The sequence below is a fragment of the Camarhynchus parvulus genome, chromosome 5 (assembly GCF_901933205.1).
Source record: "Camarhynchus parvulus chromosome 5, STF_HiC, whole genome shotgun sequence".
Taxonomy (NCBI): Eukaryota; Metazoa; Chordata; class Aves; order Passeriformes; family Thraupidae; genus Camarhynchus; species Camarhynchus parvulus.
The window spans coordinates 14821199-14848499 of record NC_044575.1 but is presented as its reverse complement, the minus strand read 5'-3'; the positions used below and the strand labels follow the sequence as shown (position 1 = coordinate 14848499).

At 49.9% G+C, this 27301-nt stretch overlaps 1 protein-coding gene across 1 annotated transcript in view; it reads left to right on the top strand.

Moving 5' to 3' along the window:
* The first annotated feature begins 8990 nt into the window (after nucleotides 1–8990).
* The window catches only part of CD81 (CD81 molecule), a 33436-nt gene continuing 15125 nt past the window's right edge, over nucleotides 8991–27301 (top strand). The window contains exons 1-2 of the mRNA XM_030949444.1: nucleotides 8991–9117; nucleotides 19524–19638. Coding sequence (XP_030805304.1) covers nucleotides 9052–9117; nucleotides 19524–19638 — 181 coding nt within the window. The 5' untranslated portion in view covers nucleotides 8991–9051. The remainder of the gene's footprint in view (nucleotides 9118–19523; nucleotides 19639–27301) is intronic.

Sequence of the window (27301 nt, the reverse complement as noted above, 5' to 3'; positions counted from 1 at the left end):
CTGATGTTCAGGACAAGTCCTGGCCCTCTGGCAGGGGCTGCTGCATGTACAACAGCAGTACAGCACCTGGCTGGCATTTTAACCTGGGCTGCAAATACCTTGCATTGGAAAGAGTTGTGTTGTGGAGGGCTGAGGGAGGGCTGCCACTTCTCATTCCACACCCTTGGAGCCAGCAAAGCTTCATTGACTTCACTGGAAGTAGGATGAAGTTCAAACTGCCCCTGTGTATATTCAAGCTACCTTCTGGCAGTCACCAACACACCTCAGTCTGGTAGGGAATTGGGTATGATATGCACTTTCTAGTGGGGAAGTATTCACTTATACATGTATATGTCTCATCACGTATATTGATCTCTGGAAAGAGATAATCTCCCTTGTGAGCTCCAGCTGCTACTGTCAGGCTACTGCTACTGTTGTTCCTCAGGCCAGCTGGCAGCTCATGTGACTCATGGTTGCTTCAATAAAGATGAATTTCTTGCAAAAGACCATCATTCCTCCTCTTTTTTGTGCCATGCATGAAGCTGCCTGCATTGCTTGGGGGTTTACACCATGGGGGGAACTCAGTAATTCTTCCGGTGCTGGGAAGAGATACTCCCCAGGCAGCTTGTGCTTGCCAGTCCCAGCAGCGTGCTGGAGGGAGAGGATGGCCTTGGTCCTTTGGAGGAAAAGGAGTAGCTCACCAACCTCAGCCAGCTGATGGGCCAGCAGGCTGGCACCTCTCAGGAAGTAATGCAATCAGAGGCAGGAAGAATGTTTAAGGACATGTTTAAGCGGTAATGACCAGAGTATTTATATGGAAGCAATGTCTGTGGTTTCACTTTTTAAGGATTAGGTAGTCAGGTCTTGCACACTGCTCTGCATTGGCTAGTTAACTGCTGATATTCTACCATATCAAAAAACATCATGGACAAATTGGAGGAGACAATGTCATCAGCGTGGGTTACCTGCTCAACCCTCATCAACAGGTACAAAAAATCTCTGTTAAAGCATCACCACCAGGACTGCTGAAGTTTTAGGTGCTCCACCTTCTCAGGTCAGTTTTTAATGTAAAGGCAGAGTTGTGGACAGGAGTACCATATATGTGATGAAGATATCTGCTTTTCTGCTCCTGAAAATTGCAGAGGGATGTCATTGCAGGGTGGCAGGAGCCCCTGCTGTTACACACAACACAAGCTTTGGGAGAAGAGTGTGTCCAGCCGCTGGCCATCTCATGAGCTTTATTCCCGTTTCACTGGCTGCTGGAGCTCCCCTGCAAGGAGCAGCACCTTCAACAAGGAGCTGACAGAGCCATGCCCAGTTGGACATGCTCTTCTCCCAGAGTTTGTGTTGTGTGTAGCAGCAGGGATGTGATGGCATCCCGCTGTGATTTTCAGAAGCAGAAAAGCAGCTACCTTCAGCTCCTTGATTTTTAGAAACCCGTTACAGAAATGTGCAGTGTTAACATTTTGTTCACAGTTGTAGAAGTGGCAATGCCGAGGGATGGCTGGATGGAACCCACAGGGTGAGTGAGTGTTAAACAGTGTTTTTACACCTCTGCCAACAAAATATCCCTGTCCTACAATGAATGTTTTTGCACTTCCTAGTCCCTAATTTTCTGCTGGCTAGGGGCAAATTACAGCTCTTGTGTGACAAGGGCAAAACCCCAGGAACTTATTGGTAAGTGGTGTAAAGATTTACACAGTGTTGAGAAGAGTGAGAGAGAGATTTTGTTGGGAGAAGAGCATGGAGCTGAGCACTGGGGATGCAATCCAGCAGCCAGACAAGGAAACACCTGCAGAGCAGTGAGCCTTCCTGAGGCTTGCTCTAGAGGAAGCTGTTTGTTATAAGCATGTCAACACTCACACTCTGCTAGGAAAGAAATCCTATTTATGTAGGCATATATGGGAGGAAAAAAAATGGAATTTTTTAACCTGGGCTGCAAATACCTTGCATTGGAAAGAGTTGTGTTGTGGAGGGCTGAGGGAGGGCTGTCACTTCTCATTCCACACCCTTGGAGCCAGCAGGTGCAAAGTTAAATATTTAGTTGTGAATTGGCTCCAGCTACTTGTCAATTAAGTTGCAGCAATTATCAGTAAGATCATGTGGGCACTTGCAGTCTGCCTCTCTCTGAGGATGCATTAGTTTCTGCTCATGAGTTACTTTTTTCCTTTTACTTTAGACAACTCCCCAGCTCTATCTGAGGCCACAGGAAGAGAGATTATCATCAGGTCAGATTGCTGTGGTCTGTGTGGCCACCTTTAGGGCTACCTATAAGCCTGTGGGGGCCAGGGAGCATCAGCCCATAGGAGCAGCAAGCACTTTTTGTGCTGCTCTCCACCTTTCACTGCCCATGCACTGCTCAGGCGCTGCTCTGCCAACAGGGGCATTAAATTCCATAGAGACCCTACATGGGGCTCACCATATGCTTGTGGCTAGACTGACCACAGCTTGCTTATGAGCTTTTCCAGCTTTTCCACTCACTCTGATGGCAGTGGACGATGCTTAGAGCACTTGTAGAAAGCACTGGTTAAATAATACAGTAACCCTGTACCAAATGTGGTGAGGAGAGATTCTCACTCTCCTCACCACATTTGGTGGTGAGGAGAATGAGAATCTTTCAACCTTGTGGTGTGCTGTCTTGACTCTAAACTGGTTTGCTATTTCTTGCCCTTTTGATCGTGTGTTTGAAAGTTCCTACTGTCCTTGAAATACAACTTCCTCATGCAGCAGCCCCTTCACTATGCAGCTTGGATTGATGGCTGCAGCATGCTCCTAGAGAAGACGCTGCTGAGCAAGTCCTTGCAAAGCCTTAGAAGCCGGCAAATCTAGGTGGAACCTTGCAGTGCTGGAGTGTAAGCAAGCCAACTCCTGCCAAGGTAAAGCTGTGTTTATAAGCTGCAGACACACAAAATATTTTTGGAAGTAACAGTTGATAGACACATGTTTTTCTAACCAGGTGCAGAAGTAATGTGTTTGGAAAAGCAGCTGGCTATAATTCTCCTCTAGAAATGCAGCCAGAGGGGGAAGATGCCCCACACAGATCTCAGCTAGCACAGCTGAAAGCAGTTGAGGTCAGAAGCTGCTGTGAATACACAGTTAGATCACACACATCCTGCAACTTTCACATGAAGTGTCATTGCAGCTCTTTCTGTTGGTAAAATGCAGCTGGGGAGAAAAGTGATCTATTTCTTAATTGTCTAGTTCCTCTTCTGGGAGAATGAGCAACTGGGAGCAAGAATCAAACCTGTCCACTGAGAGATATAACAATGCGTGGGACAGAGGGGAAGAACCTGGGGGTTAAGAGGGAGAGCTCTGGAGAAGTCTCAGAGGCTGTTTCGGAAAAACACAGGCTGTGTGTGTTTTGCAGCTTTTGGCCAGAGCTGTCAAACCCATAACTGACTGCAGGCCTGCTGGTGAACCCTCTCCACTCCCCACCATGCCATCCCTCTCACCCCCAGCGCAAAACTACTGCTACCTTCATCACCTGGCGTTTGGGGGTCCCTCAGATTTATACCTGGAGGCAACCTGCATATCTACCCCTGCCAGGAGGGTCAAGGGGAAAAATCCACCTCTGTATCTGGAAGGGATATATGTGATGGATGTTCACCTTGCAAGGAAGTGGCACATCTTGGGAGAAATATGTTCAGACAAGCCTGAAGGTGCCCACCAACAGCTAAAGCCCTGCTGTCTTCCAGTTTCTATTGCCTTAGACTCCAGCAAGCAAAGAAGAAAGGTCCCTCCCAGCACTTCTTGGAGGAAGATGCGTATCCCGGCATTGCTCACCCTGGAGTCACTGGCAATCAGCTAGCTGGGTTGTTTATATTATCCCAAACCAGAATCCCCTGTCTCCCCTCAGCATCACTGAGTGCTATTGTTTAACTCCTGTGTGCAGCAGCTTGCTCACGGGTGTGCTGGGTTTCTTTTTAGCCCTATTACATCAGCAATGAACTATTCCAGTCTTTATTCACCTACTAATGAATTATACATTGATTATACAATAAGAGCTCTCTGCATCGAAGGGCTGGGCTCTGACACCTCCCAAAGCACAGCTCAGCCCAGCTGTGACTCAGTCTTCTTTGATGCCCTGAGAAAAATGAATGTTCACTTTCTGGGCTCATGAGCTAAGAGGAGAGAGCTTCTGCTTGGATAGGAAGCCTGCCTGGGTTTTCACTCCCTCGGCTGGAGCTCCAGCAGGAGCTGATGCTGTCCTTCCCCCACCATTTATATAACCTGACCTATCACCATAGATACATTGGTATAAATATTTAAGGATGGCAGAGAGACAGGTCAGGCAGATGGGAACCATTTGTTGAGTTTATTAGAAACAGAAAGTTCAGGCTCAGCTACAGGTCTCTGCTTGCTGCATCCCTCTCCCCAGAGGCTGCAAGGCAAGCACAACCCCCTGCACTGTCACAGGGCTTCGACTCAGCTTATAGAGATGGGCATGGGGATTTTTGGATAAGCAGCACCATCCTCTCCTGCTGGGGCACAGAAAATGTATTCTGGAAATGTCCCCTTAGACTTGGGGATTAGATTCCTCATGTTGTTTTTTCTCTATTCAAAATGAAGGTGTTGGTTTGCTCCCCAGGGGTGTAGACAGATCTCTTCTGAGGTGACGGAGCTCCATAGGCCGGTACACACACTGCAGTTTGCCTTTGCTCAAGTCTCTTCCTTGAAAAACAGCATTGTGGAGCACTGGCAGGCAAGGAAGTTACCCCTGAGTGCTCTGGGACTGTTAACCTCCCACGGAACAAATTTCTGAGTTTCTTATCATGCATCTCCAAAATGTCCTATTTAAAGATCTTCGGTAATGCTGCTGTTGTTAGGGGGGGGGTTTGGTTTTGTTTTTGGTTTTTTTGGTTTGTTTTTTGTTTTTTGTTTGGTTGGTTTTGGGAGTTTTTTGGGTTTTTTTTTTTTTATTTTTACCACCAGAGGTAAATTGAAAATTTAGGCTATTTCTGTAGTATTTTGCAATAAAAATAAGAAGTGGTGGTTAAAAGCTAACTAGGACTTCATCAGCAAAATGATGTGCATTTTTTCCCATGGTTTATCTGTCAGTGTTGAGCTGGCTGAGGAGGGCAGGGGGATTGTCATGCAAGCCCAAAGCATGCAGGCAGAGTATGATATCAGCAGCCATCCTGTGGATAAGGGATTCCCCTCTGCTCTCCCAGACCTCCTGGAGACCCTCGGTAGGTGTGTAGAGCCTGCCTTGATGGTCATCAGTTCATGTCCTGGTTGCCAGCTCTTCAGGCCCGTGTAAGAGCAGGGGAGGATGTGTGTCTGTCCTCTCCCCTCATCCCCCTCCCTCACTTTTTATAAAACAAAAGGGGTTTTAAGGGGAAGCTGCTGGAAGGCAGGTGGGCATCTCTGTGGGATAATCAGGCTGAAAGCCCCAGGGGTTGGGTTACCAGCTGAGTCCCGCTGGAAAGGGATGTTCAGCTAAACTGGGACTGGAGGCAGCATCTGCTCTAACGGACCCTGGTGAGTCACACCCAGAGGTGCCAAAACCCACAGGCATGACACTGGCTTTTATAAACAGGTTCACCAAAAACCCCAACAACCCAAGACATACAAACAGAAAAAACCACTGCAAGTGCCTCCTCTCTCAGCGGCTTCACTCTGCCTGCAAACCCAATTGCAGAAGCACATTCAAATAGCCTCTTGGGGATGGGCTTATTTTTTTTAATTTGGGGTTTGGAGAATTTTTTAATAAAAACATTTTTAGAGGTTTTTTTTTTTTTCTTTCAGGGATGAAAGGCTTGGGGGGAGGTAGGTAGCTTTCTCACAGCCCTGCCTGCAGCTGGCTGCTCTGTGAACGACTTCACACCCTGAGCACTTGAACCAGCTTTTCCTCCTGAAGAGGGAAGTCATCAGCCCTATTCATAGCACTCACACTCAATGCTGGCATGTGACACCCAGACACGAACTGAATTTTTGCAAATTAGCTTTACTTATTTATAAAGAGCTGGTAAAGCCACTGAGAGCCTTGGAAAGGTAGTTGTGGTACTTTATAGGCTGTACAGTGAGTAATGCAGTGTGAGAAATGAGTACAAAACATGAGAATTGAGTGTACAACACCTGAAATTACACACAGTCCTGGGAAACAGTGTCTGTTATCTTGTCACTGCTGTGGTGATGACATTTTTCTTCCGGTACCTAAAGGCCAAAGTTTTCAAATATACCCAGCTGAGCTGCTTAAAATAACAACAAGAGACAAAGCTTGAAGTACTTTTCCACTTCCAACTTTTGGAGAAGACTCTTGGCATGGCCAGTTTAAACCCAGTAGGCTTTAGGTTGTAACTGGGAGCTTCTTGTTGTAGGAGATGGCGGGACTGTGCCCCTGCCACAGCTGTCCCTGAGCAACATGTGCTCCAACAGAACCTTAAGGAAACTTCCAGAAACAGAACTGTGTTGGCTCCAAACCAAATTGTTGCCTAATAGAATTTTTGGAGGATACAAAAAAGTTTATTTCTTGTTTCCCATTTCCCTTCACTCCCCAACATAGGAAGAAAAAGGGCAGGAAGCAAGAGAAGATAAGCCACAGTGAGGGGGATAAATATGACAGAAAAAAACAGCAATCCTAAGCTCCCTGGAAGCAGTTTCAATGCCACTCTTGTGGCAGTGATTGCACTGCTCTCCAGTGCACAAAAGTTGATTTGAGAGTCATTTTCCCTCATAGGCGGTGGGGCTGCCGCTGCTGAAAGCCCTACTGCTGCTGGTTCCTTCCTGTCCCACTCACAGGCTCACCAAGCAGCATCTCTGAGAGTTTTCCTGGGAACAGCCTAAGTGCACGAGAGGCTTCTTTGTTCATATAGTCTCCTTTTCTTTTCCTTTTCTTTTCTTCTTCTTTTCTTTTCTTTTCTTTTCTTTTCTTTTCTTTTCTTTTCTTTTCTTTTCTTTTCTTTTCTTTTCTTTTCTTTTCTTTTCTTTTCTTTTCTTTTCTTTTCTTTTCTTTTCTTTTCTTTTCTTTTCTTCTCTTCTCTTCTCTTCTCTTCTCTTTTTTTTTTTTTTTTTTGAGGTGGGGGTGTTTTACTATTTATAGCTGTAAAGGATGGAGGTGCAGAAAAGAAGATATCACTGTGGGACACTGCTGGAGCAAGTGAGCAGCTCTGGGATCCTGCCGTTATCATTTGGGCTGATGAGCAGGAGCCACACAGGATTACAGCTATTGCCATGACTAGATGGGTCATGCTGATAATTCAGGACAGCAGTTACATGCATAAATAGCCTGGTGAACCTCCAGCTTTGTTGGTAAGTCTGGATGAGTGAATGTGGCTTAGAGACAAAGGGGTTATGAATCCATGGCAAGCCCACAATCAGGGACAGACTCAGCATAAGTAATTAGGGAACAGAGCCAACTTCTATTCATTCCTGGTCCCTGCTGCCTTGTAGGGCATGGGCTGTTACTGAGGGACACAGATAGTTTTGGTGAATGTCACAAAGCCCTGGACCAAAGGGATGATTTTGGAAGAAGCTGACTTGATTTCTACATACATGTGTAGGAAATGTGTGATAGCTAACAGCTCATTCCCGACTATGGGATGCATGGATGGGAAGACTCTATCAGAGTGTGCAAATACTTGGCTCAGACGCTGCTCCCTGAAATCCTTCAGTGGAGGTAAGTGCCCAGGCAGGAAGAGGGCAGGTTTCCCCACACGACGCTGTGGGTGGGTGCCAGGTTCATATTTAGCTCGGTGAGGTGCTGACCTTGGCTGGAGCTGCTCACTGATGCCTTTTCCAGGCATCCTCCTGTGCTCTGGTTGTGTGACTTACCACCCTGCCCCTGGAGAAGTGAATGAGCTTCCTGGAAGCATAACACGGGGTGAGAACAATTTATATTTCTAAGGATGAGCGAGTGGGCCTAAGCGGGTTTCAGCTAAAAGCTTGGGAAGTTTCATCCTGCTTCTACTGGTAGCTTTGAGAGGGGAGGGAGTTAACTAAAATTCCCAAGCCTGTTGATATGTGTGAACTTCTTTTTTTATTTTTTTTCCTTGGGGAAAAAGTGGGAAAAAAGGAAATGGGAAAAGTAGAGAAGGAAAAGGAAAAAAATAAATAAAAAGGAAGAAAAAAGAGGGGAATCTCTTTGGTGGACAGCCCTGAAGCCCCCCTGATGCTCTTGTTACCCAATAACCAAAGGAAAACATCCTGAGTGCTTCTACTGAACTTGATGCTATTGCTTGCAGTACCGAAGCCACAAACTTAAGACAAAATTGTTCAGCAGAGCAGATTTAGAGATAAAATAAGATGAAATGAGGAAACGCTTTTCTGAATTTCAGGCTGATGGTTTTAATGCAAAAGACCTTTGGTCTTTTTTTTTTTTTTTTGAGGGGGAGGGGGAATCCCCTCATGAATGTCATGAAGGCACCCTCAAACTTTCCTGTACAGAAATACAAAACCTCCTGCAACCTATTCACAGAGGTTTCTCCCTGCACCCCAGGCTGCCTGGTGATATTTAGGAGGTGGCAGCGAGTTTTAAGGGATGGTGGTCAGGTTTGGGAGGTTCCTACAGCCCCCCAACACCTGCCCCCGTGGCTCCTAACTGTGTGTAGGAAATTTTATTGTGAGCTGCCCCTGGAGGGCAAGAAGAAGGGAAAAACAAGGAAATAAACAAGAGCACATAGAAAAAGGGGGAAAAAAGAAAAATGGGGGGAAGAGATGAGAAAAAATGAGTGAAGATGAAAGAAAGGGAAAAAAGAAGGGAAGGGAAGGGAAGGGAAGGGAAGGGAAAATTCAAAAGACAAAAAAGAAAAAAAAGGCGGATAATAGAAAAAGGAGGGGAAAGCAAAAAGGAAAAGAGGAGTTAGGAAAAAACAGAAACTGGGAAAAGTAGGGAAGAAAAAGGAAGAAAAAAGGGAAAAAAGAAGAAAAAAACGGGGAAACAGCAAGCGACCCCCGGTTTCGGGAAGGCGAGTGGGGTACCTGTGCCAGCCCCGCTCCTGGGGCGTGCCCAGGGGCGTGTCCAGGGCGTGTCCCAGAGGCGTTTCCGGGGCGGGGCGCGAGCGCGGGGCGGGTTTTGTGCGCCCGCCGCCGCCCCGGTCAGCCAGGCAGCGCAGATTTGGGAGAGCCGTCGCCATGGGAGTGGAAGGCTGCACCAAGTGCATCAAATACCTCCTTTTCGTCTTCAACTTCATCTTCTGGGTGAGCACAGGGGCGCCGGGAAGCGGGGCTGAGCCCCCCCGGCCTTTAAATAAGGGGGCTGCAGTATGGCCCGTCTGCCTGCGCCTGGGTTTAGCCTCCTTCTTGCTCCCCAGCGCTGAGACTTGCTGTCTGGGATGTGCCTTAGGGGCTGCTTATTTTTCTTGTCTTTATTTTCTTTTTCTTTTTTTTTGTTGGAGGGCGGAGTGGCTGATCAGCCTTTGCTTTTTTATTTTAATGCATGCATATATGTGTAATTCTGCACGTATATCTATTTATGTATATTTTTTTAATAGATATGCAGAGGGGGAGGTAGACTCGTAGGATGATTTGAGGTTGGAGAAGACCTTTAAGATACTCGCGTCCAGCCGCTGCAGATGTTTATGGGCGCCTTTCGGGGCGGGGGGCAGAGCCTGGGGGCGCTCCCACAGCCCCTCTTGCTGCGGGTCTGCGCTGGGGAAAGCGGCGCTCCCGGGAAGGAGGGAGAGAGAGAGAGGGAGGGATGCAGGGATGCTGCCAGGCGGAGGGAGGGAGGGAAGGGGAGGGGAGGCGCCGGCCGTGCCGCCCGCCGCAAAGGAGGAGGCGTTCAGCAGGCACGGGCGCTGTGGGGCTGGCCAGGGGCGTTCAGCAGGCACGGGCGCTGTGGGGCCGGCCAGGGCCGTTCAGCACGCACGGGCGCTGTGGGGCCGGCCAGGGCCGTTCAGCACGCACGGGCGCTGTGGGGCCGGCCAGGGACGTTCAGCACGCACGGGCGCTGTGGGGCTGGCCAGGGACGTTCAGCACACACGGGCGCTGTGGGGCTGGCCAGGGCCGTTCAGCACGCACGGGCGCTGTGGGGCTGGCCAGGGCCGTTCAGCACGCACGGGCGCTGTGGGGCTGGCCAGGGGCGTTCAGCACGCACGGGCGCTGTGGGGCTGGCCAGGGCCGTTCAGCACGCACGGGCGGTGTGGGGCTGGCCAGGGGCGTTCAGCACGCACGGGCGCTGTGGCGCCGGCCCCGCGCCCCCCGGCCCGGCCGGCCCCGTTCCGCTGGCCCCGCGCCGGGCACCGCTGCCCCCGCCGCCCGGGAAGTTATTTTAGGATGCAAATTCTATCCAGGCCGAAGAGGCTGCCTTTCCTGAGAAAGTTTTTCTTGAAATAATCAATGCAGACATGCGGCTAATTTAGCAAAAGGCGGCGTATCCCGGTTTCCCTGCGAACCAGGTTTGTCCCGGTTAGAAACAGCCTCCGGCAGCGCGAGGTTGGCTGGCAGGAGTTCCTCTCCTGCTCCTGCGCTCGGGGGCAGCGAGATATGCCCGAGCAGGCTGCTGGTTTCCCGTTTTAAATACTCTGGTTTCCATTCCACGGAATGCTTTTTTGTCTTGGAAGTGAGTCCAGCCCCACCCTGGCAGGCAAGGCACCGCTTGGATGCCCCTTGTCCAGTGCCCTGTGCCCCTTGACGTCCCGCTCTGTTATCGAAGATTTGGGATTTGGTTTTTTTCTCAGTGCTTGCTTAGAGCAGCGAATGTATCAAGTGGGGCTGGAGAAGTGGGAAGGGGACCGATGGCTTCCAGAGCAAACCCTGCGTTGGCGCCTGGAGCGGCACTGCCTGGCTGGGGCCTCTGCCTGCGGATCCTCCCTGGGGTGCCTGGGGAAGTTCTTTTGGGGGTCGCCGTCCCTGGGGTGTAGGGCTTAACCAAGGGGATGCTCACTTCAGGCCTGTTCGCCTTGTGTCTGGGTATAACACTGGCCAAGGGGGAGGTGACAAGCTCTGATAACAGCGGCGTTAATTGATACCTGATGTGTTGCCAGCTGCGTGAATGAGAGATAATTCCGGCTTGGTTTTTTTTAACCTTTTCCTCCACCCTTAAAATGGCCGGATGGAGGCGGGTATGGTTGTCTGTGAAGTGGTGTTCCTTCCGAGTTACTGTGCTTATCCCAGTTTCTTTTCCTTGCCTTCTGGTCTCGATTTCCTGCCATTCTTGTCGAAGAAGCTGCCGGCTATGCTTGCGAGGAAGGGTCTCCTGGGTGGCAGGAAGGATGCTGGGGGCTCTGCACAGCCACCACTTCTCAGCAAGATCAGTTGTTCACCTCAGAGTCTTGCAAAAGAGCTGATCTTTTATAAATGGACATTTTGCTTCCAAGGGGAATTGCCAATCTGTGTAATTTCCCCGTTATGACCTCTGTTGCCTCTCCCTACCCTTTTGGAAGGTGCTCCCTGTGAGTGGGGGTAGATGCTTCAGTTCCTCCCCAGGAGGGGTGCCTGTGAGCTGGGACCCACTGGCTCCCAAAACAGCTCCCAGTGCTGGACTTGCTGGTCCCCTTGCACTGTCCCCTGTGCAGAGTGGGAGCCTGGACTTCATTAGAATTAACGATCCTTTCTGTGGGGCTGGCCTGCTGAATGGTGGTTGAATACCAGATCTTGGAGTTTTCAAGCTCTTTTGTGTTGCTCTTTAAACTAGTAGGTGAGGGGAATTTTGGGTTTACCACAAAGGCAGGTTAGCTGCCAACCTGGCACCCCCAGCTGGGGAGGGATTCTGTGGTTAACAGCAAAGCATGATGATCCTTTTCTCGGGGTGACATTTAAGGACAGAACGTGGTGCTGAGCACCCTTGCTGCAGGCTGGCTGTGTTGGGAAACCACCTCTAACCACAGGGAGGTGTGAGACAGGGCACCTGCAGCCCTTTAGTCCCGCCAGCTGGTTATTATGCAAGGGCCCATGGGCTCCCTGTGCTTATTTGCTTATGATTTGCCTTGTGTGCAGCTGCTGCTCAGTGCCGTTGATGAAAACAAGCCAGAATCAGAGCCCAAAGTTTGGCAGGCACCATGCTGAGCTGCACAGGAGCTTGTTCTAGTGCCCAAGAGGAAGAAGGAAGCAATTCTCAGCCTTAGTTACTCTGATAACTTTTTTATATAGCCCCGCTATCCTGCTGGAATGTAAATAAACTGACACCCCTCTGGCTTCCTCCCCCTGCCTTCCCCTGGCAGCACAGGGGGAATTTCACAAAGCTGCTGTGTTGAAGAAGCAAAAGGAAAAGGTGACCCTGCTGCCAGCTCCTTGTTTGTTGTACCTGAGACATTTCAGTTTTATTTGATTTTTTGGGATTGCTTTTCCTTTGTGCATGCATTCTTGAGAAGAAGATGCCAAAATTTTGCTTGCTCCAAGGTGGCTCTTGAGGGAGCAGCAGCTGCTGCATGGACCACATGAACAAACGAGTGCCTGTCCCAGGAGAGAGGTCCCCATGTGTTTCACAGTGAAGTGGTGGAGGAGGCCATGGTCAGCACCTGCAGGCTTCACCTGGGTAGCAAAACACTGGGCTGGAAAGACAAAAGTTTTTCTGTGCTGCCAAGTTGTCCTGAAACCTTGGGGTGGCTGATGGTGGGTGGTCACTGTGCCCTGTGAGAGGGAGCAGTAGCTGTTACTGGGCAGTTTGGCTGGTGTGGTGGGCAGCCTGAGCAGGGAGCTGCTTCTCCATCCCATCCCTAGGACTGGGATGGCTGGATTTTGACTGCTCTCCTGGATTTTCCAAGCCCAATAGCAGAGCTCAGTGTGTGGGGCTGAACTGACCAATGCTGCAAAGGGTCCCTGGGGAGGCTGAAGCTATTTTAAAATATAATTAAACATAACCAAGGAGGAATTGACTTGCTTGGAGAAGGATTGCTCAACTTATTAGCTAATACAGCCCATGGCAGCCTTCCAGGTCGAGAGCACCGCTGGCTGCCCTAGCAGAGAGGTGTCTAATTAAAAGGAAGAGCTTGCTCCTAATGCCATTTTCCAGGCACTGTCTAACTCTTTTGTGTGTTCAGGGGATGCCATACAGCCTGGGTGCAAAGGGAAGGAAGGGCAAGAACAGAGGGAGGGTGGAAGTGAGAGTCTGTCTCAAGAGGGGTGATTGAAAGGGAAGAGGTAGAGGGGCTGCGCATTTTCTTGTGCAACACCGGAAGATCTGTTAACTGTAGCCTGGAGTCTGCAAAGGCTGCTCAGAGACGCTTGGTGCTGGTGATGGGAGGTGACACTGTGGGGAGGTGGCAGCTCTCTGTGGCAGTTGTCCCATGGTAACTGCTTTTGCTGGGTGACACATGACCCTCCCATTGTGGTGAGGAGGGTGGCTGTGTACCACTGCTCACAGCTTTAAATGAAGAATGGAAGATCTCAGGGTTCCTGTAGCTCTGAAACACGGGTTTGAAATAACTGTGGACTAACAAAGTAGCTTGGATCTTGCTGTGGGTGCAGGTGTGGGCTGAGCACTGCTCCAGTGCCACTGGCGGCAGTGCCTGGCTGGTTGGGCTGCTGGTCTCCCTGGGAACTGCAGAGAGCCTGGTGAGCAGCAAGGACCTCATGCTGGTTTAGCATTTCCTTCTGCAAATTTTGTTTGGAATCCCGGGACAGCGTACAGGGAAGCGTATTTCTGTGTGTTTGACCCTGCAGCTGCTTCATACCTGTCTTTGAAGGGCAAGGGAGAGGTTTCCTTAGCAGGCACAGTACCTACACTGAAGTTTTGTTGCTGATGTCTCTCTGGGATGTTTTAGGGCACTCTGTCAAGTGAGCACAGCCCTTCCATCACCTACAAAACCTCTTCTGAAGTTTCTGTGTGCAGAAGGTTGCCCTATGGGGGTACCTGATTGCACTTAATGGGCTGTGCTGCAGATGAAAGGAGGGAGCTGCTGGCTGGAATGGGGATTGCTCTGTTTCCTCACGTTATTCTGCTATCAGCCACTGTAATGCTTATCTTCTGCAAGAGCATTAACACTGAGAAACACTTTGATCCTGCGCTGTGGAAGTGCCTTTCACTGTACTATTAAGAAGGGAAAGCAGTTGTATCCCCATTGTAGTTAAATGCTTATGTACAGGACCAAATTAATTTTAAAGCAATATCTGAAATTGTTTTCCTCTCTGCTGAGGGCAGTTAGAGCCTGGGAAGTGCTGCTTCTGTCTGCAGCAGGGATCAGGCTGGGACAGGCTGGCAGCAGCCTGTGGGCATGGTGCTCCCCATCGTAGGACCCTGCTCCTGGATTTTGGTGCTGGATTCCCATTCTCCTGCCATCCATCAAGCTTTATTTGGCCTCTGGCATGCTGCTCCTCTGGGAGTGTTCCTCTGGAGCTTGTTTTGAAAAGCTCTGCAGTGTTGTAGGGCTGGTAACTATAGGCACCAGCGGAGAATTTCTCTCTGGCAGGCAGCTCTATTAATAGCCGCTGCTGGAAGGTGTGCTGCTGGGAGCAGGGCTGCAGGCTGCTCTCCTCCTGCCTGCAGGGCATGGTGCTCTTCCCAAATGCCTTGCCTGCAATTCCTGGGCAGGCCTTGCCTGCAAACTTTCAGCCTGACCTTTGGTGGCCGTGGACCACCATGGCTGTGGAAGGCAGCAGGAAGCTCTCGCCTGTGCTGTCCCAGAGCCCTATCTGCCAGTGCTGCCTGTGAGTGCCTGTGCCAAGATAACCTTCTGCGTTGTGTGCCTCTCAAACTGCAACTCTGTGTCGTACTGGAGTCCCTTCCCCTGCTTACACTGTCCCAGGGGACTCCAGGGCATCCCAGAGTCCGCCCCACCATGCCGCCGAGCAGTGATCTCCAGCACATCTCACCTTAAAATTTCAACTGACTCTTCCGTGTGAAGCCTTGACATTGCAACATGGAGATAGTCTCAGCATTGAACCCAAGTTCCCAGATTCCTGGGCCACCATTCAGCTGTCAGCCCTTTGCTGCACCCTACGCCCTTTCAGCAGCTCCATGAGGTGCAGCTGTTCAGTAGAAAAGAAGTTAATCTTCTGCTTTTCAGGAGGGGAGGTGCAGGCTGTGGGAAGGTGTGGTGCTGCTTAGGCACATTCCATGTGTCCCTCTCTTTCCTGACTCAGTCCTCAGGCTGGCAGTGCAGGACCTGTAATGTGCTAGCAGGGATATTGCAAGGGCTTGTACTGCCCTTCCAAAGGTAGTTTCCATCAAGTTCTGAGTGTCTATCTCCTCACTTTTTCTCTACTTATGCTGCTTCACCTAGAGACCCACAAATTACCTGGGAGTAAAGCATTCAACCCCAAATTAGCCAGGAACCCTTTGTTCCTGGCCATATGAGGGGCTTCTTGCATATTTCAGTCTTGGCAAGCCACTTTACTTTTCTGCATCCTGGTTCCCGACATGTGAAAGGAGGGGCATTCATTGTCACTCCATCTCAGCTGCTTTGCAGGTGGTGCTGGAGAGGAATTATGGGGAGCCCTGGTTGGGCTTCTTGGGTGGGGTCTGGGTGCTGCCCTCACAAAGGGCTCTGCTTCCAGGTGATTTAAGGGAAATTGCAAACCTCTGCAGCATGAGAACCTGTTAAAAATCTCCAATCATCTGCCTTAATCATAAACCAGCTAAAATTCATTAAGCTTTTTTGGCAGCCTCCTGCTTCTTGTTAGTAACTGTGGTATTTCCCAGGCACCGTGGCGTGAGCTCTGCCAGCAGCGTTTTTCCAGCAGGGCGAGAGCCTCTCCCAGCCCTTGGGCTCTCACAGGTTGGGAAGCAGGACCTGGAGGCAGGGCCAGCTGTGGCTGTGGGAAGTGGCACTGCTAAAATACAGCATCGTCAAACTGCTGGCACCTCCACAGGATGTCTGTCTGCTTTGCCTTGGCATGCCCAGCAAGCTGCCCTATAGCCAGAACTTTTTTCTTCTCCTCCTGCCTTCCAGGAAATCTGTTTCAGAGAAGGGTGGAGGGAAGGGAGCAGGAGGAAAAAGTCTGGGGGCAGCGGAAGGGACCGGGGAGGTGATGCACATCCTGGCATATGTGAGTTTTAGGGAGCAACAGGTTAAGGTGGGGGCAACTCAGAAGCGGGATATAGCGCATTAAAAGGAGAATGGGATTATGTCTTGCACCCCTAATTCATAAGAATTTCTTGTGGAGAGGAGCGACGAAGCTGTGAAAAATGGGCTTGTTCCCTTGCCCCACAGCTGGATCTGGAAGTTTTAGGGTGAACAGCATGTCCATTGGTGAGGCTCAGTCCAGGAAGGAGCCTCACTATGTGCACCGTGGATTGGGCAGCAAACCAGGACTGCGCACATGCTTTCATCATGGTGCTCATCTGGTGATACCTCCTCACATGGGCTGCCGTCCCATCGCCCCCTGGGGACACAGGACATGCCTTTTCCTGCCCCTAGGCAGCATTCCATGGGGACTTTCCCCCCTGTGTCAACCAGGAATAGCGTTCCTGAAGAAGCAAGCCTTGGGCAGGGAGGATCCAGCTGGAAAAGTCCAGCTGTCTGTGGAAGAAGCAATAAATCTCTGGAAGCTGGAAAATAGCAGTAAAGAGGAAACGTTGGAGCCTGCAGCACCACCTCTGCTGTGTCGGGAAGCTGCTCAGGGCGGGAGCTCTGGGGCCAGCCCCATCCTGGGGAGTACCACTGATGTGCCTTCCATGAGTGCCGTGGTGCTGGCAGCGGAGCAGCAGGCTGGGCAGGTCAGCTTTTGGAAAGCAGGTCAAAGTCCAACACACTGCTGCTGTTGCTGAATTTGCAGCTTTTAGATTATTGCAGTCCCCAAAAATTTAAATGGAGAGCTGTGCTGGGCACTCAGACCATATCATGACGGGTGATGGCCCCAGCCTCTGCAGCACTGCTGTTTGACAAGCTGGGAACAGAAAGATCAGTGGGATAACCTGTGTGAGGTTACAGATATCCACGACAGAAAAAAACAGTGATATGTATGAGGATGTGCAGCGTAGAGCGTGATGCTGCCATCAGTGGTTGGAGCTCTTCTCGTGCTGGCAAACAGCAGTTGTAGGATGGAAGGGGGAGAAAACATCAAGCTTTTATCTGGAACAAGCTGTTCTATTAAAAATGAGATTATCCCAAGCAAGGTATGGTGGAAGGCAGAGTTACCGTGGCAAGCTGACAATGTTTTCTCCCTGTTGTTTTCTTTGCTTTGGGAAGAAAGAGCCCTAATTCCATTCTGGGCTTCTTGGTGGTGGGAGGATGTATGGTTCTCATGGAAAAAGTTACTCATCGTAGCCCAAACGCTGTTTTCATTAGTAAGTGTATGTCATTTTCTCTTAAGAAATACAGCTGCTATTGGATTAAAACTTCCATTCAGAGGTCTTCCATGCTCTGTTAAAAATGCAAATGGAGTCAGGCGGTGCGGGACGGCTGTGTGATGTTCCTGGGGTGCATTCAGGATGAAACCAGGAACATCTGGAGTTGGTTCAGCTGGCTGCCTCAGGCAGACCTCACTGCTGGGGTGGGTTTGATGCAGTAGAAGAGGCTCCATCCCTCTAGCTAGTGTTCTCAAATGATTAAAAAATATCTTGAGGAGCACTTGCAGCTTGCTTTCAGTTCTGTCAGGCATTTTAAGGCAAATTTGGTTGGAAAGGAGCTGCTGGTATCACCCCAACTTCTCCATGGGTGGCTGGACAGGGCGTGGTGGGGTGGCACTGCTGGGTGTGGAGGGCAGCATGTCAGGGCAGAGCAAGTGTCCTTGCAGGGAAAAAACCAAAAAGGCTGCAGCCTTTTTTCTTTACCTCTTCCAGCCAGAGAAATCCAAACCTTCCTTGGGATGTCTTCTCTCCTAGCAGCTACCAAGAGAGCTTTACTTTGAGTGGCATGGATTAATTAGGGGGCTTATTCTTTCCTCTGAGAGTAAAAGCACAAACTTTGTTATGCCCTCAGACAATGAACGAGGCACTCCAGGCTGGATTTGGGTAACTTTGTGCAAAGCCACAACCTGCCTTATTTGGAGCTGGACTTGAGCACAGGCTGGCTTTCGTGACTTTTCTCCATAGCCAGTGTTTGGAGAACCTCAGGCTGGCCTCAGTGCAGGAGGGATGAGGGACTGTGCCAGCAGGGAAGTTGCATTGGTTGTTGTGGGAGAAGTGCTAAAAGCCTATTACTTTGGCAGACTGGGGAAAAGCAAATATTTCCCTTCTTCTCCAGGAGCTGGTGGGGATTTTCTCCCTCTGATAGTGGAAAAGCCCCGAGAGCAGTTTGCCCTCAGTGAGTTTGGAAATTGTGTGGGTTTGCCCCAGCTTCAGTGGCATTCCTGGAAAAATCCTGTGGTTGGGATTTGTAGAAATGAGCAAGGAGGAAACCAGCAGAGCTCCCAAGGGGGAAAACCAGGCTCCCATCAACGGCGTGTCTTGCAGATCCCAGTCCTCCTGTGTTCCTTGTTGTGCTTGCACAACTGGAGACTTTACACCTTTCCTGAAAAAGCCCTGCTTTTTTCCTTTTTTTTTTTTTTTTAATGTGACTTTCATGGTGCCTGTCATGCCTGTAGCTGACCTGATTCAGACTCTTTTAGAAGTAGCATGTTTCCACTTCTATACTCTTTGGTAGTTTTCTTCCCTTTTTTAAGGTGAATGGCTTCAAGGATTTAGGACACTCAAAATTGAATTGGCATTTGAACAGGTGATTTCAGCATTTCACACCAGTGATATTGAAATTCTTAAGGCTTTGGGTTTTTTCCCAGATGTTTGTATTTTTCCCCTTCTTGGTTTTACTTTTAAATGGAAGGGAGTTGTCACAGAGGACACAGTGAGCTGTGCTGGGAAAGCTCTCCCTTGAGTTCCTCCCTGTGACGCCTTCCCTGCTGTAGTGCCCCATATCCCTCCCATGGCCATTCCCAGCCCCTCCTGAAAGAGAGAACAGTGGGGAAGTCACTCATAGAACTTCCCATTGTTTGTACATAAATCTCCCAGTGGCTGAGTGGATGTCCCATGTGCAGCACATCTCCTCCCACATCTGGAGTGTGTTTTTGTCCTTGCCCTGGTCAGTGCTGCGTGTCACTGTGCACACGTGGGTGTGGGTACGCTGCTCTTCTGCTGTTTCACAGCATGGGCAGGCAGCAGTCTTGGCCTGGAGGCCCCCAAAAATGGTGTGGTGGTGCTTTAGCCTGACCCCAGGCTTTGCTCGACTTCAATTCCTGCTTTAGGACATTAAGGAAAGCTCTGTGTGCCTGAGGAACACTAGGTGTGTTTGACTGGAAGCCTGACCCTGGATGGGAAGTAGAGTGCATGCAAGACTTGGGGGCAGAGGGGAAAAATGGACCCTTCCCCAACTTTGTTTATACCTCACAGAGAAATGAAATGGGTGATAACATCCCAGTTATCAACTGGGGCCGATTGTAACTTCTGTTGAAAAGCTCTCCTGAAAACCTTAATGGCACATCTCCTCCTGCTTGCTTCCACTGAAAATCATAATAAAGCATAATAAAATACCTCTTGGGAAAGAAATCTCCTGCAGGAACTGGGAAGGGCTTTGCACGTCCCCAGAATGAGGGGGTCTTCTCATAAAGCAAGGAAGATCATGTGGCTTGTGATCCGTGGGGCACAAAGCATGTTGCAGGGGTGATGGTTAGAAAGGATGTTCTTGTATGTTTGTGGGAAGATGAAAAGCAAAGCTCTTGGCTGAAAACTGCCAGTCTGGGTCTGATGTGGCTGGAGCAGTGGATAACCCTTCCCTCTGTTTTCTCCCCAGCTGGCAGGAGGCATCATCCTGGGAGTGGCCCTGTGGCTCCGCCATGACTCGCAGACAACGAATATCCTGTACCTGCAGCTGGGGGAAAAGCAGGCCCCCAACACCTTCTACGTTGGTGAGTAGCTCTGGGGGTGCTGCTCTTGCTCATGGCTGTGTGCCCCAGGGTAGGCTGCAGTGTACCCAAAAACAGACCAGAAAGCTCCAGGTGAGCACCAAGGAGGTCACAATACAAATACCTCCCGCTGCCCTTGTACTCTCCAAAATATCCCCTGCTCTGCCAGCCAGAATCTTTGATAAACGTTGGCCCAAGAGCAGAGTCCAAATCCACAGCAGCTAAAAATGCAAGAGGACGTGTTGTGGTGTCGTGGGTGTTCTCCAGAGCACGGCTGGGAAGAGGGGGGACTTCTTGGAAGTGTGTCTTGTTTCCTGTCCAAAGGGACATAAAAGTAGCAGAGTGGCTGGCAGTGGAGGCGCAGCGTGGTGAGCGTGTGACTCATGTTCTCCAGGAGGGGCAGGTGGAGCCTCTGTGCGCTACAGTTAAGCTGAGCATGATTTTTGTTAATTTGACAGTGTGCTGGAAGCTGAAACCCCCTGTTTTTCCCCTGTTCTGCAATGATCCCTCACAGATGAGGGGGAGAGGCTTGCAAGAGGGGCTGGCTGCCAGTCAGGAGCTGGCTTGGAGCACAAGCTGACGGGGCTGGGAGCATCGTCTGATCCCATGTCCTGTTCTCACCTGTAGCTAAAATTACTTTCTGGAAAGGGTTTTCCTTCTCATTTCCTTGCCCATGGAACAGCATGCCTGAGCCCTCTCCCTGGCCGTCCCTGGCTACAGAAGATGCTCCTGCTGTAGATAGCTGTGGGTTTTTCTCGCTTGCTGTCTCTCTTCTCCTGCCTTGCACCCAGAGCTCTATTTGCAGCATTTCCCCTTTGTAGATCTCATCTTTAGAAACAGAAAAGGGAGCTCACAAGAAGTTAAACTCTCTCCTTTCCAGGAACCAGTCCAAACCTCTCCTTCTTTTGGGGGGCTAACAACTGATACCTCCCTAGTTAACACATTGTCTCCAAACCTGGGGGACCTGGAACATGCGGCAGGGTCCCTCCCTCCTGCCTGTTGAGAATCTTTTTACTCTTCCACCCTTATTTTGTCTTTGTCCTCAGCCTTTGCTGTTCACAAGGCATTGGGGAAGGACTGTGGGTCCCACCACCACGCTGACTTTCCAACACTCATGAGCAGCCCATGATTTGAGGCTGGCTGTCTTTTTAAAGTTATATTCAGCAACAGATTGGCCTGGATTCCTTCTGGCAGCTGTAATTTCCATGCAGTAACAACAGCAGAGCATTTCTTTCAGTTGCTGCCTTTCCCAGCCAGACCTCTGGAGTCTGAAGACTGGAATTTCTTTTTGCTTCCCCCCCACCCCTGCTCCCCCCCATTTTTCCTCTCTCTTACAGCTGATACTCCCTCCATTTTCTTCTCTGGCATGCAGTATACACATGCACACAATGTTCCTGCTTTTGGGAACGGGAACCTCTTTGGGCCTGGCCTCCAGAGCTCTGTTGGTTTTGTTTTTTCCTTTGCAAATACCACTTTTTGGTGTCTGGCACAGGGTGCTGGTCCCGGGATTTGTCAGGAGGCTTTTAAAGGCCAGCCAGGCTTTGCTGCAGGACAGGGGGAAGCAATAAACACTGTCAGAGAAGGAACACTTCCATCATAGGGTGTGTACTGAGCGAGAAGGGAAGTAGGAAAGCAGGGATTTGGTGTCTCCTGGTTTCTTTCTCTTCCCCAAAGCTGGAGCTGTTTGTTAAAGGCTGTGTCTGTGTGTTATGGGAGAGGAAAAATAATGGATTTGAGGGCAACAGGGGAGTGGGAGAAAGAAGCTGTGGGGAACAGCAGGGCTGCAGAGTACCAGGCATGATACTTCAGGCTGCAGCAGGAGAGGAGCAGTCCTTGCCCTTAGCTCCCAGACCAGAAGATCAGAGCAGCCACCCCTGCAGCCCCAGGGCACAGGCAGATGTTCCCTGCTGGCTTTTCAAGCCCCAGGGAAGGGGCTCCTGCGGGCTGGGGTTTCCCACAAGCACCACCCCCCTCCCCAGCAGCTTGGCACTGCCTGCACAAATTGTCTTGTGGGCTGGCCTGGGGGGTTATTAAACAGGCCCGTGTTCATGGGCTTTTCCTCAGCATGGCGTGCAAACCATCTGATCCCCTAACCACTTGTTGCAGTCTTGGCTTTTGACACTTCCATTTTGGCTCTGGATCCAATGCTCCAGTAAATGCTTTAACTGCTTCAGCGCTGTAAAGACCAAGCAGTACCAGGGATGGGAATAGCTGGAGCACCTTAGTTCCATGCTTTCATAACTATAAAGGAAAATACTTCTTTGTCTGAGCTTGGCTTATGGTCTGATAGGCATTTATTTGCTTTATTTGAAGTTCAGAAATCAAAATCCTTCTTGCTCTTGGATAACACTGTGTCTGGAATGCTTTGTCTGTCTGGAGACTGGGAAGATGTTGGTCACAAGGCCAAAAACATCCTCCAGGGTAGCTAGAGGCATTGATAAGTTGCTAACAACTGGTTAACCACTTCTCAGATATTTACTGATCCTACACATAAAGTACCATGGAATAAAACCCAAACAAATAACAAAACTGTGATTCAGGGTGTTATGAGAGCCCGCAGAAGGCTGAGCTGGTCTCTCTGTGCAGATGCCAGTACAGATTGGAACAGTTCTGATCTCTTCACAATAAATTAGTGCTGTGGTGTCACTGCTGTTAAGAGCACCTGGGGTCTTGAAAAAGCAAGTGACCCTGGACTTACCAATTTTGCCCTTTCTTGGTGGGATGACAGTGGGATGAAAAAGCCAGGTTCCCCATCCTTCAAAGATTTGGTTATATGGAGATGGTGTTGTGAAAGAAATGCTTTGAGGTGGGCAGGAACGAAAACCTCAGCTTTTGTTTGCCTTAAATCCACACCCCAGGACCTCACACCTGCTCCTTGCTGGGCTGCCTGTGTGCTGGAGCATCCCTGGGTGCTGGTCCCTGCTGCTGCCCTTCCTGTGCTCTCCCCAAGCTGCCCGGCAAGGAGCGGAGCACAGCAGCCGGATGGACTCGGCTTCGCTCTCTCCTGCCAGTTCCAAAATAGGCAATGTGCCTCCAGCTGCTCACAGCAAGTGACAGGGCAGCACGACCTGTGGCTCTAATTAGCTCGGCCCTGGGAGCAGGGCCAGCTGGGATGGGGAGTGCAAAACCCTCCTGAGCTGGGGTGCGGCTTTCCACATAGCTTTTGGGGTGAGGAAGGAGTTTGCTTTGCCTGTGTCTAGGTTTTGAGTGTTTTATTAGTAAATCCTCTGCTGGGCAGTGTCTCCTCCCTGGAGCATGGTGGCAGAGAGGAGGAGTGTGAGGTTTTGGACAGGCATACAGTGGTGGGCTAAACTTGGCCACTGAGGCTGCTGCCACTGCTGCCTCTCCCTGTCATCCTGGTGAGTGTCACTGTCCCAACAGAAAGGCAGGAGGGATTTTTTTTGGTGGAGGAGTTCCTTAGGTAATGTTTATCCACCTCCCAAGCCAGTAAGGCAGCAAAGCCTGGGGGAGGCAGGTGGGGGACAGCTGAGGGCAGTGATGGCTTGGGGCTAAGGTGGTGAATGTGCCTGTGAGTGCTGCTGAGGTATGGAAGGGACATGGGCTAATGGGAACACAGGCTTCCTTAAGAGGTGAATCAGACTGTCTTCATCATCCTCCCCGGAACAAATACAACCCAGGATAATGATTTCTGCCCTGGAAACAAGTTCAAGCTGCTTTTCATGCAGGCTGGTCTAGAATAAATGGGCCAGAAAGCACAGGGAGGCTTTGAAGTCTTCCTTACAAATGAGTACATATCTGAGCTGAACTGCAGCTGCTCACAAGCTTTTTTCATGGGTGTCTTCAGCATTTTGGAAGTCCTGTCATGAGATTTTGCTGGGCTCAGGGAAATCTGCCCCTTGCAGAGAGGAGGGACTGCCAAGTGGCAGTGCATAGTGGGGACATCTCTCTGAGCTCTCCCAGGTTTGCCCATTGTCCTTGCAGCACATGAGGATGCCTTGGCCACCCTTGCCATGGGTCCCAGATGTGATCAGCAGTGCAGAGCATGCCAGCCTATCACCCAGACAGACTTGTGTTGGCTAAGTGGTTGTGGAGGAGCTATCCCTTCTATCCATAACTTAATTAGCCTGTCTAGCTAATTTAGCTTAAGTAGCCTTTTCAGGACTGCCTTGGATGAGAAGCAGTGATTTCTGAGCAGGGTGGGCTCAGCAGAGATCCAGTGTGTTGCAAAGGTTCTAGAGGTCAGCAGTGCTACAATGGCTGTGGATCCACCATGAACAATGAGAAGGTCTTGGTTTCTGTTCCCACTCCCATCCTTGTCCCCATCCCTCTGGAAATGTTAGGCTTCTTCTAGAGATGGTGCCAACTTCCATACATCGTGGGGTTAGACTCAACAGCACATCTTTTGCTAGACTTGTTGTGAAAGGCAGAGAAGAGCCTGAGGCTCCTGGTCTGTAGGTTCTGTAAAAAACACCAGTCAAAAAGCACCTTCAGTCTTGGCATGAGGCGCTGCAGGGATCCCTGTGGATACATAGAGCTGGTTCAGGACTGGTTTCCTCTCTCACCCATTTGTGCTCTACTTTGTCAAGGCCCCCTGTGTTGGAGATTTTCCACCAGACACATGAGCTGTGGTCAGGTTTGCGTGCTTGGCAGTGGAAACCAAGGTTTGCATTTGGCCTTGAATCACACCGAGCAAAATGGATTATTTAAAAAATAATATATGTGGATTTTTAAAAATAGAAGTACATGCATTTTTCTGTCTTGGAAATAAACTTACTTACAGTTAAGGACAACAATTTAATTATTTAATCCCTAAAGGGAAAAAAACCAAAAGCTGAGTTTTACTTGTTCTAGATTTTCCTCTAATCACTATCAGATCAACTCCTTCAATAATACTGGAATTATTTTTAAAATAGTAGTTTTAAGGCAAAACACTTTTGTTTTACTTTCCTTTCTGGAAACCATGCATCTGACAGTATAGGGGATATTTTTTTTGTATTCTTGTCACAGAATTCAGTTTCTATTAAGAAAGCAACATGTTATTTCATTGCATTTCCATTTAATTGTAATTCATTCTGCCTTGGTCATGACCAACCCCTGTGCTTCATTTACTCTGCAGACTAAAGCTGCTTATGTCTTTAAAAATACATGGGTACCATCAGGTTATTTTGGGTTCAGATCTATCCAACTACAACTAATGTAGTTGTTCTTTTCCTTTGCCCCTTCCCATTGGCTTTGCTGCCCTGGACCTGGGCCAGAGGTGGCTCCTTGCTCTTCAGAGCTGTTTAAACCTGTAGCTTGGACAGTTTTCCTTAGAAAACGTGCAGTGAAGGAATCCTCCAGTGGGATTTGTGCTTTTTTTGTGGGTGAGACCCCAGGGCTCATAGAAATGCCCAGAAGTGCCCTAGGCTGGGGCAGCAGAGGATGGGCCGGCATATTCCAGCCTGGCTTACCTGTGCTGTGCCACCCTTGTCCATCCCAGTCCTGGAGATGTGCCATGGACTTCCTCCCAGCTTTTGCAGGTGTGCTGGAGTTACAAAACTTGAGTCTCCTTGCAGTGTTTCCTGGGTAGGCAAAGGAGAAGAATCCTGACTGTGGCATCTGTGTGGAGTGGATTTGGGTACAAGTGTGTGCACACAAGGATGTTCTTTGGGGCTTTCCCCACCCCACCCCTTTGCGTTTCTGACAGAGGGGTGCTCGTGGCTTCTTCTTGCCTTGTTCTTGCACATGAGGGCAGCATGTCCAGGCTTTCCCCCATGAGAGCTCTCCATGCTTTGTGACCCTGTTGCTCCATCTGGAAGTCATTAGCAGCTACAGAGCAGCAATGTTTTCCTTGGGAAAGGGGGTGGAGAGGAATGGAGGGGCTTCCCACTTGTCATCTTCCAGCAAACCCTCTCTTTTTCCAGCCCCTCTCTTCTCTCACCCCACTTTGAAGAAAGCCCTGCCAGCTCTGCTGGGCCAATTCCACCAGGCAACTGGACAAAAATGTCTGGGAGACCCTGCCTTGCTGGCTGGCTCACACAACCATCTTTTTCCTGCCCCAACCCTGCCCTGGAGGGACTTTCCACTGTGCCTGTAACTGCTCCCGAGCTGCCAGGAGGAACATCATGGTCATTTGTTTGGCTACTGGGAAGGGTGTTCTTCCACAATGGGGGGTGTGGGGCAGGAGGGAGGCTCCCTGCCATTGTCTGATGGTTCCACCCTTCCCTGCAGCAGCAGTGGTGATAAGCCCAGTGGAGTTCAGCATCTCCAGGCCAGGAGCAGCAGCAGGGTGGCACTGAAGCTTCCCTCCTTTCCTCGGAGGCTTGCAAAACTCTTGGATGTGCAGAGTCTCCCCGCAGGAGCCTGTTGGGAGAATAAACATCTCTTTTTTGTCTGTCCTCAGCCCCTTTTTAAAGCCCATCCCATGGGAAGGGCAGGCACAGCTTGGACAGCTGCCTGGGCGTCCCAGGAAACATGGTGTCATGCTGGGGGGACGGGATTTCTTATTTGATTTCTTTTTTGTCTTTTGGAAATACTGCCATGGTGACCTGGAGGCAGTGGCTGGCTTCCATTTTGCCAAATGATTAAAAGGATGCTGGGAAAGGATTTAAATGAGGGGAGAAGTAGGGTGCTGTCCAGGAATGCCCATGCCTGGAGCTGTGCAGCATCTCTGATGGCCATGGTGGGGCATGGGAGGAGAGCTAGCCAGGGCTGGCCTGCTCCCTGCTTGTTTTAGAGAGACACTCTGGTGCTTGTTCCTTCTTTTATTTGTTTTTTCATCGTGTCCTTTTTTAAAGACTGTTTATTTCTTCCTGTTTTCTTTATTTCTCAGCAGGGACAGAACATGGGTTTTACAACTCTGCAGGCACCAGCTATGCTGCTTTGATGCCAAAGCAAGTACTGACACTGAATACTGCCTTTTTTGCTCCCTTCCCTGCTCCCAGAACTAAGTATCCTGCTTCCTACCTGGCCTGCAGGTTGAGGGCCCTCCATGGAGGTATCATCTTCTTGAGCTGGGAGCTAAGCTGGCCTCTTGGCTGCTTTTTTTTTCTTCTTTCCCACCTAGCATCAAACTAAGAGAAGTGCTCAATTACTATCAGTTTCCTGTCTCTGATGTTTAGGGGCTTTCCTAAAGTTTGACAAGATCCCTGCAGCCCCAAGGAGTGCATGCCCTGGTTGTACTGAGGAAAGAGGGATCATGTTTGGCCCACTGCTGCTGCTTTTTCTGATCATCACGTCCCCATCATGATGCTCTTGAGGGAGAAGATCATATCATGGCTCCTGTGCTCCTGCTCTGAATTCAGATGAGGAGGTGAAGCTGAGAGTGATGGGTCTCTCTCCTAAAGCTTTCTGCTCAAAGGCTCCATCTCAAAAGGAGATAGAGGACTCCAGGCAGTATTGACACCCCTCCTCTGACTTCTCCAACTCCCAGATACAGGTCCTGAGGCTCACAGCTTGCTTTGGTGTGGGGCTGGTTGTTTGTGGCAGTTGTAGCAATCTTTCTTGCTGCTGCCTTATCAGAGAACCGTGCCATAGGGTTAGAAATCACAGTGTAGTGCTGCTCAGGGATGTGGAGGTGCCTTGGTACCATGAACACCTGTACATGATTTGCTCCCTGTACCTGTGGCTGCAGCTCCAGCTGTCCTCTCATGTACTGCTGCTGAGTGAGGGGGCAGCATGGCTGTAGGCACTGCAGATTGCAGTTTATACCTCTCTCATTTTACTT